Source organism: Pecten maximus, chromosome 3 (genome assembly GCF_902652985.1).
Source record: "Pecten maximus chromosome 3, xPecMax1.1, whole genome shotgun sequence".
NCBI lineage: Eukaryota > Metazoa > Mollusca > Bivalvia > Pectinida > Pectinidae > Pecten > Pecten maximus.
The window spans coordinates 46875450-46889033 of NC_047017.1; the positions used below are offsets into that span (position 1 = coordinate 46875450).

The window sequence follows — 13584 nt, forward strand, 5'->3', positions numbered from 1 at the left end:
TACAATATAATTATGACCTCAGTTCATATGTAAACTATATAAACTCTCAACCGAAAATGATCCTTTTTTTATTAGAGAAGGTTTTAAAGAACAACTTTTTTTAGTGAGGCAAAATGTCTTTTTAATAAAATCCTAACTAGTTTCAGGAATGTGTACGTGAACAGTTTCAGGTTCTGTATTATTACGAACATGCCGATCGTGCTTATTTTTCTGAGTTATGAATTCTGCCGCAATGCTGTCACTTACAGTTAGCTACCCAGCGTGATCACCGTGACGTAACCGGCCGTCTGGTTCCCGCGACATTGGTACCACGGTCGGTATGCACTTCCGTATTCAAATATAATCTTATGTGTTAAGGCTGTATTCGACTAGACTAACCGTAACTTCCCGATGCAATTGCTAATTCGAATACTATATAAAGGGTGCTGAACCAAACCAAATTGTAGTTTCATCCACCGAAGCAAGTAAGTAGCATGGTTTGCGAACATTTCTGAGTACCATTCATATACGTAGCTAGATTTTAACTGAAGTAAGAAAATAATACCGCGGTAAACATTTCTTGATATAATTCAACACACGTTTGAGAGAGCTGGAAATAATTGTTTCTGAACTTATCTATTTATTCCATCAAACATTAGCACTACACAGATTATTAATTTTTATGTTCTTATATTTTATAGCAATAACCATGAACTCTTTCATCGTCATCGCCGCCGTCTTCGTCGCCGTTTTTGCGGTAGCCTCTGCCTCATTTGATGATGATGATGGCTTTATCATCGGGGGAGGCGGACATTATGTTGGTGGTGGTTATATGACCGGTGGTTACCCCCTCGTCAAGGGATCAGGTAGGCAGAAAGGCTTTTCTTAAAGTTTGGTGTATAGGACAGAACACGTATAAAGTTTGGTATATAGGACAGAACACGTATAAAGTTTGGTGTATAGGACAGAACACGTATAAAGTTTGGTGTATAGGACAGAACACGTATAAAGTTTGGTGTATAGGGCAGAACACGTATAAAGTTTGGTGTCTAGGACAGAACACGTATAAAGTTTGGTGTATAGGACAGAACACGTATAAAGTTTGGTGTATAGGACAGAACACGTATAAAGTTTGGTGTATAGGACAGAACACGTATAAAGTTTGGTGTATAGGACAGAACACGTATAAAGTTTGGTGTATAGGACAGAACACGTATAAAGTTTGGTGTATAGGACAGAACACGTAAAAACGAAGTTATATTGGAATACAAATTGTATTCCATGAAAAGTGACTGTGTAAGTGTGTTTGATAAAACATTGCTTAATTTGTATTGTTCTCAGCAGCAATATACTTTACAGAAGCAACTGTAGATTTCTGCTTGCGTTTGAATCTTTATGGAAAATATGAAAACAGGAAAACTATCAACACTATATTTGAACTGAACACGTTGCTCGCTGTGACCGGTATTGCATGTAGCTTACTGATAATTAGTGTATAAAACTGTTTTTTTTTAAAAATTATTTATTTATATATATATTTATATATCTAAGATACAAAAATATGTTTTACCTGGTGAAAGATTAGCCACGGATTATCGTGATAAAACAAAGGCAAATTACATAAGAAGAGATTGTATGGGTCATGGTCTGGTTGTACAGACACTAAAACGCTAGATAGCTGTGTAGTCGTTGTTACTCCTATTCGAGTAGCACCCCTTTGATACGCTTTTAATGTACTACTGTTGTGTTAAGACTTTCGATGATTTGCAGGAGTGATTATCAGATATGTATCATTTTATAAATACAGTTTTGAGGTTTTTTTTCATTAATTTTAACCAACTTTTGTATTTTTGTGTGTTTCAGGTCTGCCTTGCAAGAAGCACCATGGTGGATATGTTAAGGGCGGAGTAATTTCACATGGTTACCCGACTGTATACACCACCGGAAGTCACTACGCTGGTTCCCAGATTTACGGTTCCGGTTCCCAGATGTACGGCTCTGGTATGTACGGATCCGGAGGCTCCCAGATGTACGGCGGTGGTCATTACGCAGGTTCCCAGATGTACGGAGCTGGTCAGTATGGCACTGGACTCGGACAATACGCTGCTGGACATGGCACTGGACTCGGACAATACGCTAGTGGACATGGCGCTGGACTCGGACAATACGCCGGTGGACAACAGATGTATGCTGGCGGTCAGCAATACTACCCCGGACAAACTATCTACTAAACCGTTAAAGGTGCGTGGATTTACTCTATTAATAAAACGTTTAGATCAGTCCTCCTTTTCAAAACTACTATTTTACACTGAGATGATCAACGCACCTCGTGTAGTTTCGGCAACCCTTTTTACAGAATGGGCTTCACTGCTGATATCGTTACTTTAGCTGTTTCTTATATTTGACACTATCTGCTATTTCAATACATTTTTCGGCCGAATTATCGTATTAAGAAGCAATTACCTATATACATATAGTGTCGTAGGTTAAGTCCCCTTGGAGTTTGCTTCTGCATTGTACGAGTGACAATTTATCTCTGTTCTGGATGAATAATTTAATAAATCCGTCAATTATTCGATCAAATTTTACGAGCCTAGCAGTTTAGGTTTACTTTAAGTAATGTTAACGGTATACGAGATGGTTTCTGTTTACTTATTGGTAATTTGTTTTCTTTTTACAGATTCAGACCCAGCACTGGACAGGTGACTTGAGAAGCTGTGGTTGTTTGTTGTATTTATATTGTTAAAGCTTTTGTTAATAAAATAATAACAAATCTTTATGATTTTGTTAACGTTATCAATAAATGACTAACGACGACAACAGATGTGAAATCCTGATTCATTACCAACTGAGTCTTGAATGTAAAAGATGTAAACCATCTGCAGACATGTACAAAACGAACACCACAGCTGGCAATGCTAGGCGCTGTATCTATAACAATCTGAAGCATTATATAAATGTCCAATACATCTCTAAAACAATCTGAAGCATTATATAAATGTCCAATAGACAGGAACGTTTTATTGGTAGTTAACTGGCTTACCTCGGGTAGCAGGTAATGACACACTCTTGTCACAATTATAATATAAGATTTGTGCAATAACTATATTACTGTTATACAATGTATTTGTGATATTGCCGCGAGATCCAGGTATCACAAATCACCATTACGTTTAGAAACTTTTCTCTTTCTAAGAAATTTAAAGTCCAGTAAAGGACAAACAAACTTCAACGTAACGCCTCCAGACATATGGTATTATGTATAGGTATGGTGATCGGTATACACATGAACAAATTGCCTGGAGCCCGATATAGGCAAAGAGGGGTCAACATAATAATAATAATATATACACAACATTAATCATTCCATACATACTAATTTACGGACTTAAATAACAAATCGGACTATCGATGTAGAAAACGAAAACCGATAAGCACTAAGATACCGAATGTATAGCGGCTGATCAGAATAAAGCGAAAACGAGTATTTTTCGGGACGAAAACAACGTAGCTTTTTTTTCTGAAATGACGCTTCTTCGAGTAAAAAAGCGAAAAACTTGAAAAACGAAACCAAAAATGGTATTAATCAGCCATCATATATTTGGAAATTTTGTGTGATCATGAAAAAAATATTGAAACAATGGTATGCACATGTATCTGTTCAGTGTACATGTGTATGTGTAAATACATGTAGAGATTTCGACAGTTAACAGACGATAGGGTTTACATACTGTACATCAAAATATACGGTCATTAATTGATAGGAACTTCGAATTAACTTTTTAAAATTACTTAACCGGATATTTACAATTGTTTCTTCTCTTTTTTTTTTATATTATTACTTCTGTACCTGCATTGAAGTGTATTTAATTCGGGTAACTGCATAATGTTTGCTGTATGTGTTAAAAATTTTCATTCGGTAAATACCAGGTTTAATTAAACATTTAAAAAATTAACTTACACACAGCAGTGAGTTCAATGGAACAGCCAAATTATACCAGAAGCCGTAATTGGCGCCGTTAGTTTTCGAAATTGTTCGTGTTTACATTTGCATCTCGTATTCTTGCACATGCCTAATCATCATGCTTTTGTTAGCTTCATCTTGAGACGATGCAACGATGGATCAACAAGACATACTTTATAATATTTACAACTTGGTGCTCCAAAGTAAATCGTGTAGTCTAGGTCACGTGACGTGATGGTTACACAATTTTGATCCGTGACGTCACAGGCACCATTCTATTTATATATCACCCAGATTGTATTAATATTGACAATTAATACAATCTACCAAACGTTTAATTGTAAGATAAGATACCCCATCCATATATATATCATATATTTGGTATTACGTTTCAACTTACGCTTACATAAGCAAGAAAAGAGCATTACCATTAAAGAACAGCGTGTGTACACGTAGAAAAATACTCCGTTGGATTTATTTTTATTCACAGTGCAAATATAACATTTTAAAATGTACTTGTCCAGAAAACAGAATATATTACACAAACACATTGCCGGGGTTATATATAAGTAAGAAATGCCCCACTACAGGGTCATTGGCTAAGGTCTTATTTATGCTACATAATGCCTAAAGCCGGCTTGACCACTTCCGTGTAGTTCACACCAAGTGTCCGCCCGAAGGATGTCCGCCATTAGTCTCCCTGTCGCCGGTTGGAATGCCGGATACTACTCCTTGTAAACACACCCGGACAGTAGTCGACCCCATTCAGGAATAATTCATCAATGGACGATACCGATATTTCGCAAACATTTCGCGATAGGATTGCTGGAGGAGATTTGTCTTAAATAATACATCAATTTAACATCACCCAAAGTTTTCTTCCTTAATGCCAACGTATTGCAAACTAATTTCCCGCCCTACTTTTAAATCAATTTCTGTATTTGTTGCGGAGTTGAACTGATCTGTACAAGTTGAAATGGTTAGACCGCCCATCCCTCTTGGTGTCTTCGGCGATATATTTCAGTGGGGTAGCACTATAAATTCGGCATAAATTCTATCAAAAGAGACAAACACGAACATGCCGAAGCCTCCCAAAACAGGGTAGGGCGTCCTTATCAAACGACCTAGCTGTCCATAAGACGATAAACGATATCAAATCAAACATAAGATCGTCAGTCTAAAGTTCGGAGGTTACGGGTGCGATATCCGGTCTTGTCGTTGTATAGTCTTTCTCTATTATTACATTTAGGACCCAGTATGATATACAAATGTACCTTATTTTCACAAGCCTGGTGATAGGATGTCCGCTCGGAGAACGACAGGTCGCTAGTTTGAGCCTCATTAGAGGCGGGGTATTTTCTTACGTTTTCCAATAACAGAGTTGGTCCCATTGACCACTCCAAGCGTAAGCTATGAGGGATTGGGAGGCTTCGTAAGAGCCATTCGCCTGGATAGTGGTTTTCTTCTTGGGCGAAGATATTTTAAAGGGAAGAATAGTGTGAAAGTGGAGGGTATAGGTCAACTTAGCAGCTCAAAATAGCGAGAATATTCCTTTTTTTTTCAGTAGTGGTAGTATGTCAGTTTCATGAGCAAGAGGTCATTAGTTCGCCCCAAGCGCAAGCATGATATTTTTCATCTTCAATGGCTGGGACATAAAAAGAGATTTGATATAACTGGTACATAAAAAGATATCTTCAATAACTGGGACATAAAAAGAGATTTGATATAACTGGTACATAAAAAGATATCTTCAATAACTGGGACATAAAAAGCAGCAGGTACATTTCTCACGCCCTACCTGGAGGGCAGCACTATCCATGAACTACATTGTAAGTGTACATGATTTAATATGTATTGACCACATCATTTATATGAGTGTGTAATAACCTGGTGTAGAATTTTATTTTTTTTTAAAGTTAGACCATCAACATTGAAAACAACGCTATTATCCTTTTTCATATTCATCCACAGTGAAAATTTTACATATAAGGAAAGGGGTTACTGACCATTAAGCAAGTAAAAGCCGGCAATATCACGCGACAAACAAGCAAATGCACAATATGTGTCCATTTGATATGATATATGGGATATTTGATAAGAAATGCATCATTGGATGTGTGATGACATGTTTTGATTAAATTTTCGACACAAATTAAAATATTAGGAATACCAGAGATCTATACTCTATAATACTTTTCCAGTAGTATACACTTGTATTAGGAGAAGTGATATAACGTCCAGACCGGCGCTCGGCCTGAGTATCTCCACACGGACGTTCACACCATTAATGCTTGTCCTTGCTGCTCTGGCATTGCATGACTCGTAACAAGTGACTAAATTTTGGATCTGATGTTTTCTCTTCTTCCAATTCTACTGTATTCTTCCTAAGGAAACCATTAAGTTCTGCCCCCTTTCCGAGACATAGCCTCGTCCGTTTTCACTATACATTGTATGTACGCCTATAAAGTCCGCATGAGTTCCACGCCATCTAAAGGAGAGAGACACTAATATAGGGAGACCGTCCATAGACAACCATAGTTGTTGATAGGGCGTTAAAAAAAAAAGAAGAAAAAACACAGTTTGGACTTCGTGTGCACTCCACATGGCCACTATCGTTCAGCCTTCTCCGGTTCCGCCACACAGTTTATCTCCCTTCCACCTAAAGGTTGGAAACATTACCTAAAATCAATTGAAAATTGAAACAACTAGGCTTTTTGTTTCTATTGTAATAAAAATGTAGTTTTCCTTGATATTAAATTATAAAGAATAGCTAAACACAATTAATCGCTTTTTAATAGATAGACCGGTAAGGTAATTTTGAATCTACATGTAGCCAAACGTTTATAGAATATTACATGCAAATATTCAGAGCAAACGATTTTTTTATTGGTTTAATTCAAACGGAAATATTAATTGTCAATGTTGAACTCATGCATTATTTTGCCATTCCCTCAAACTTATCATTTGGTATTTTTGGAAACCCATCCTTTCATAAGCCTGAAGGGACAAGAAGTTAGATGCGCCTGGTCCTTATTAATGGAAATAACAAGAAATTGATGAATATAACAAAATAAGCACACTAAAAGAAATCCATTTATCAACATTGTCACGCGAGCTTTTGAAATCATTTATCTAACGAATGCGAAACTAAGAAGTCAGCTCAGTTCAAACTCGTTAGTTTCGTAACTTTTTTTATTTTTAATTTTGTTCTCGTTTAAACAATGAGCATATATCATTATGCATTTTCTCATCACTAAGCTTGTTTTGGTACAATACCATAATCCTGATTGAAACAAGCGAATGTATACCCGTGCCATTACATAAAAATGGCTTTGCTGCGCATATCAGAAAGTAATGAAACAGATCATGTTATCTTTATCAACGTTTTGATTTATATCAACGTACTTCATTTCACTACCTTGTTTCATATACATGTACCTGTAGATCCATATGATTATACCTTTATCAAGCAGAAAGTGACTGGCTATTGTCATTGAAAAATTATCGAGCTAGCATTACTAAACCATGCCAGTGCATGTAGGTCTTAATAGGCGGGGTCATGTAGGAGGAAAAACCAGCAACGAACAAACTTAGAGAACTCCACGCGAAAACCCAGGCAGGGTGATCTGGCCTGGCGTTACATATAAAGGCGAGCCATTACAGCTAGCATTTGGCCGACAGTTCGGTATATTCAGCGTCGATGGTATTAGATGTCAATCCATCACCTGGTCAGTTGTACATCACTGGTTTGCTCGTGACTAACTGTCACCGGGCCAACACCTGATAGCCCCAGGCCGTCAAACTACTGACCACTCAGCGACTTGGCAAGGTGTCCACATCTCTTCCGGGTTACGTACCTGTGACTCCGGCTATTGGTCAGCGTGACATCCAGACGAAGTTGTTACACAGAGACGTTTATAGTCATATTTATGTAATACAAAATTTATCAAAATCGTGTATTAATTTCATATGTTGTTTTTTTTTTTAAAAATTGTTTCACATTGAAATTGAAAAAGGACCCATTTCCCACAAACAAGACTACAGTGTAATGTGACTCCATATATTTATGACATCAGAATGGTATTGTTCTGTGCTCAATGTCCTTAAAGAACGCCAATTTAAACTAGCAGTACCTAACAAATGTATGCATTATTGGTTATCCACTGGGGATGGGGGTGATTTTTCTTCTGAAAAAACTAACAACTCTCAGTATAAAAAAGATCCGATATTATGATCAATTTTGACGGATCATCGCCTTTACCAATTTGAAATGAATGTACCGGTTTCATATACATGTGTAGATGCTTCTTATACTGACGTGTATTTTGTAAAAATTCAAAAGTATGCAACAGTTTGTTTTTATACAAGCCCTATTATTTACATATGTCAGTTTGTTATTGGCGATTAAGGAGACGTTTTATACAGTTTCCAAATAAGGCGAACTAACACTTTAATGGACGTCGCTCTCCCGCTTAACAATATCAGACAGCAATGGTTTTTATTATCAATCTTAAGTCATTTTCCATCTACAAAATTACCTAAACGTGTATGTAAATAAACTGTATATTATCAAATCATAGATCCGTCAACTATTTTATTCGTGTCCAAGTTACAGTTGTCATAAAGTTGTTAGCTATAATATGATATATAGCGACACGGCAGACGTAGGAAAGTGAATTCGAAAGTACAGTACTCTACCGGTATGTATTTTATTGTGTAATGTGTACTGTTCAACCAAAACGGATTTTCCGGTAAGATATCGGAAGTGCAAATAAGTGTCTTTAAAGTTCAACTAACTAATATACACCACGTGTAAGTGTAGCTATACTACAGGATAAGTACATGTATGTAATAAAGAATATTATGGTCAATAGACAGTTATGTCCTACCATACTTCTAACTTTAAACCCTTAACCTGGATACAGATACCTTAAGACAATACTGTAAGTGAAAGAAACATCGAAGGAAAGGAAATTTGATTATTTTTATTAAGTTGGTATGGTAAACAATGTGTTTGCTGGGTCTATCGCCCCTTGAACGGGGTCTCCTTGTAGTAGTTGGTGACTATCTCACTGAACAACATGCCATCCCGAACGATTGTTATCTATTGGCAACCTTCGTGGTCTCATACGCAGAATTTCGAAAATCAGGTTGATGATATAAACAATCAATGGAAATAAATTGCAGATAATAAAACTCAACCTCTGAACATAGAATATTTCACCGCAGATTGATTCGTTTCAGGAATATTACTATATATAAATGACAGTACATGTATTTTGAAGAGCTTCCTGAGTAATTTATTCATTTTAATATGTCTATCAAATTATAAATATACGTGAAATCAAAAACAAAACAAATCTATAGTAAGTAGAAATGCAATATACATAAATGCCAACCACCAATTACGACTAAAAACCGCTTGTCATTTGGTCAAACATTATTGTATTCTGGTCGCTATCATGCGGTTACGAAAACAGCACTGGGTCATCATTATAATGGCCATTTACTGACCACGTTACATAGCTATGTCCAGCATTGAGTATCAAATGACCACGCAAATGTTCTCGGATTGTTTACGACAGAGAGAAGTATGTCGGTTGTCTACTTGTTTATTGTTTTTATCGTAAATGTCAATCATGGCCAACCAATATCCCCTCCAAAACCACAGCCTAGTTCTGTAGGACAGATGGAATCACGGCGAGGACGGGAGCTATTATATCCAGTCGTGAGAAACAAAATTCCATTCTGATTTGAAGTGATCTCCTTAATAAAAAAAAAGGAACATACTTTTGTATCACGGCTTGAAATCCAAACAATAATTTGAAGGAAGGAATATAATTCACTAGAAGGAAAACAATAATGATATTTAATTGCATAATCTTTTATATCTTACAAAATTTGGTTTAAACTGTATTTTATTTGGTTATAGCAATGGTACATACAAATGATACAAATATAAGGATACAAAAACAAGTACTAAGTACTACAAAATTTGGAAACACGAAACGCAATAATCCACAACATCCAAACACCTGCATTCCAATTATATTCACCACAGTCGGAAAAACTGGACTGTATAGCAGCATTTAATACATAAAGGGTTTCAGCTGAAGATTCCCTCACGTGTATCCAATACTACAAGCAAGCGAAGACTTGTTTTTATAGCATGAAAAGTTAACCCCTTACCCGTAACCTAAACATGAATACGTAACAACTAGATTGGTTTTGTATAAACCGCTTACAACCCATACCAGGGAGGACAACAGAAGTCCAAATGATATGTTTGCGGGATACTTCCACAGGGGAGGGGGGTCACTGGGTTATTTTTCAGACAAATTTGCAGGTTCTTTTGTGTTAGATTTCGAATTAAGGAAAAGCAATACACGTTTAATATTGTAATATTACCAATACCCTAATAATGTATCATGAACACATATAAATTTTATGAAAACTATCGACATTACTAAATCTTTTACTAAGTAAAGTGCATCACACATAGAAGACAGCAAGTGGGTTGTCTCTATTGTATCCAATTACAACACAGCAACCCTCTCTATAACAGACACTGAGGGAACAATTACAACATGGCAAACCTGTCTATAACGGACACTGAGTGGACACTTACAACATGCCAAACCTCTCTATAACGGACACTGAGGGAACAATTACAACATGGAAAACCTGTCTATAACGGACACTGAGGGAAAAAATACAACATGCCAAACCTGTCTATAACGTACACTGAGGGGACAATTACAACATGGCAAACCTCTAAATAACGTACACTGAGGGGGACAATTACAACATGGCAAACCTGTCTATAACGTACACTGAGGGAACAATTACAACATGCCAAACCTCTCTATAACGGACACTGAGGGGACAATTACAACATGGCAAACCTCTCTATAACGTACACTGAGGGAACAATTACAACATGGCAAACCTCTCTATAACGGACACTGAGGTGACAATTCCAACATGGCAAACCTGTCTATAACGGACACTGAGTGGACACTTACAACATGTCAAACCTCTCTATAACGGACACTGAGTGGACACTGACAACATGCCAAACCTGTCTATAACGGACACTGAGGGGACAAATGATTGTACAAATTCAAACATGACGTTAGTATACCGTTGTATACCAATGATTGAACAAAATGAAAACAGGACATTAATATCTTTATTTAAGCAATGAACAGTGGTTTTAAAGTTGTTATAGTCGATATGGCAGCAAGATGCATTGTGAGCAAATGGCATGGGAACCTGTTAGGGTTCCCATGCTATATTTGATACCAATGATTGTACAAAACACAAAACAAGATAGGAGTTAGATATGACTAAAACGCACTGCATCGTACTGCTGATTCGTCCTTTTAGAAGCCAACAGTAATGCTAAAAGACTGAAGTGTTCATAATAGGGGGCGACCAAAAACTCGAAATAGGTCAGAAGAAATGTTTAGATTATGATTAGGAGCTGCAAAACACCAAAGAAATACCACGATATATTTTCGTGATTGATGCAACAGCACATCTGAACACTGGTGTCCATATTAAGTAGCGGAAGGCTACTCCAAATATACCACGGCTACTTTGGCTACATTACGGAACCAATACTGTTCGCCACCCCTTCGACCTCATTAACTATTAGAGAGATGAGCAAGTGTAAAAGTACTCCACGTTCATCTTAGTACTTTTATTTACTCGTAAAGCTCATCTCAGTACCTTTATAAAGGGATTGAACGGTGTTTTTATTGTTGCGTTTACAGTGGTATGAACGCAATGGGATACAGACATATTCTATATAGCGCTATATGTCTGTATCCCATAACCGTTTAATGCACATATTTACATCAAACAATTCGTTGAAATACCGTACGAAGAAAATAAAAGTCGTGAGGTGTTGCAACTTTGGTAACTAAGGCAGTCGTTGTTGTTAAGATAGTTCCAGTGAATCTGCGTAGAGACACCAGTATTATTTACAAAATTAAAAGAAAAAACTCAACATTTGTGTTTGATACATTTTACGTTTTCAATTAATTGCTATATTCACAATTCCGTCTCGCATTAACTATGGTTGTCGAGCAGAGCAGGCATTGACACGGATATAGTAGTGACGTGGTCGATTGTTCTATAGGAATTGCACGCTTCAGTCATTTGTTGTTAGTTTTCCTAGTGAACAAGTTAAATATTCATTCATTTCCGCAATCTTCAGTTTAGGTTTTGACAAAACATTCACTTGACATTAGCGCTTTGTACAAAGATCATCGGGTAACAGGAGAAAACGCTTAAATTGCGTAGATCAGTCCTTTGAAATTGGCGCCGTCTAGTTGACATTCCGGTAACGTCACAAAGAAACGACGTTATGATTATGTTACCGATTTCCGCTCTTATCAATTAATTTTTTCCACTACTGTACGCTAATTTTAACGCAGTCAGAGGTTACTAAGCTGAAGAAGGGAGAGATGTAAATATATGTATCCGTACCGTTATGTACCAGTAAAGTTCATCTCAGTACATTTATATACCCGTAAATTTCATCTCAATGTCTTTATATACCTGTACATAAAGGAACGGTGGTTGTCATTGTAATATACATCGAGGATATTGAATGGTTTTCCGTTTAATATAACATATATTTCACGAGTATGACAGACTATCGTTATTTTTACGAGTGCGAAGGACGAGTGAAAAATATCGAAATATTCTGTCATACGAGTGCATTTTTCCAGTGAAATATAGAAATTTATCCAAGTAGTAAGTCCTTTCAAAATGGCACCGTCGTATATAAAATGCATTAAAAAGAAAATGGAATGGTTTCCCGTTTAATTTAACATATATTCCACTCGTATGACAGAATATTTCGATATTTTCTCTCGTGCTACGCACTCGTAAAAATATCGATATTCTGTCATACTCGTAAAATATTAAAGTATTAAACGGTAAACCATTCAATATCCTCTCTATATTTCACTTGGAAAAATGCAATTAAGATTTATCATGACTATAGTCTCGTGTTGTTTATGTAATAACTATCCAATTGCCTTTTATTTCATTTAACTTTCATTGTGTGGTACATGTATATCTGTCCACGAGTATTTTACCTCACTTGTCTTCCGATACACATGTAAACATTTTCAGAATGCAATTGTACATACATATTTTTACTTAAATGCACAGTTCCACAGTGTCTGTTGTTCTTATCATCAATACTATATGACATGTTATATATCTATGATACGCTATACGACATATCTTTGATGTGATATACTATATATCTACGATATAGCTTACCCAGTTTTAGTTTATACACGCGAAATTAATGTTGGAAAACAAATGCAATGTCCCTAAAAGTCATCATCTATTTAGACACCTATATTCACTATTATATCATTTTTTAAATTAAGCTACACAAAGGGAGATAGATTCTACGTCAAAGTGTTTAAGTTGCCTTGTTCAGAACACACCGATGGAATAGTGTTACAAATTTTTTCCGCATTTCAATACCACAAATTACACCATAGATAGCATCATATTAATGTGTCACCACCACAAAATTACGAATCGTTATGGCCAGAATTACTCAACGTTTCTGCGTCATGTTGGCTGTTTTTGCGTAGTCATATGTCCAA

General features: G+C 36.4%; 1 protein-coding gene across 1 annotated transcript; it reads left to right on the plus strand.

Moving 5' to 3' along the window:
• The first annotated feature begins 336 nt into the window (after nt 1–336).
• On the plus strand, nt 337–2758 carry LOC117324359 (glycine-rich cell wall structural protein-like). The gene is made up of 4 exons (XM_033880170.1): nt 337–464; nt 681–845; nt 1843–2220; nt 2660–2758. Exons 2-3 carry the CDS (start codon nt 689–691, stop codon nt 2208–2210), a joined length of 525 nt encoding a protein of 174 aa, XP_033736061.1. The 5' UTR covers nt 337–464; nt 681–688; the 3' UTR covers nt 2211–2220; nt 2660–2758.
• The last annotated feature ends 10826 nt before the right edge of the window (nt 2759–13584 follow it).

What these genes read in the sequence shown, in the direction of transcription:
- LOC117324359 (XM_033880170.1), top strand. Translation starts at nt 689, where the DNA reads ATGAACTCTTTCATCGTCATCGCCGCCGTCTTCGTCGCCGTTTTTGCG. An exon ending in CCCCCTCGTCAAGGGATCAG is followed by an intron (nt 846 to 1,842) that starts GTAGGCAGAAAG and finishes TGTGTGTTTCAG; the next exon opens with GTCTGCCTTGCAAGAAGCAC.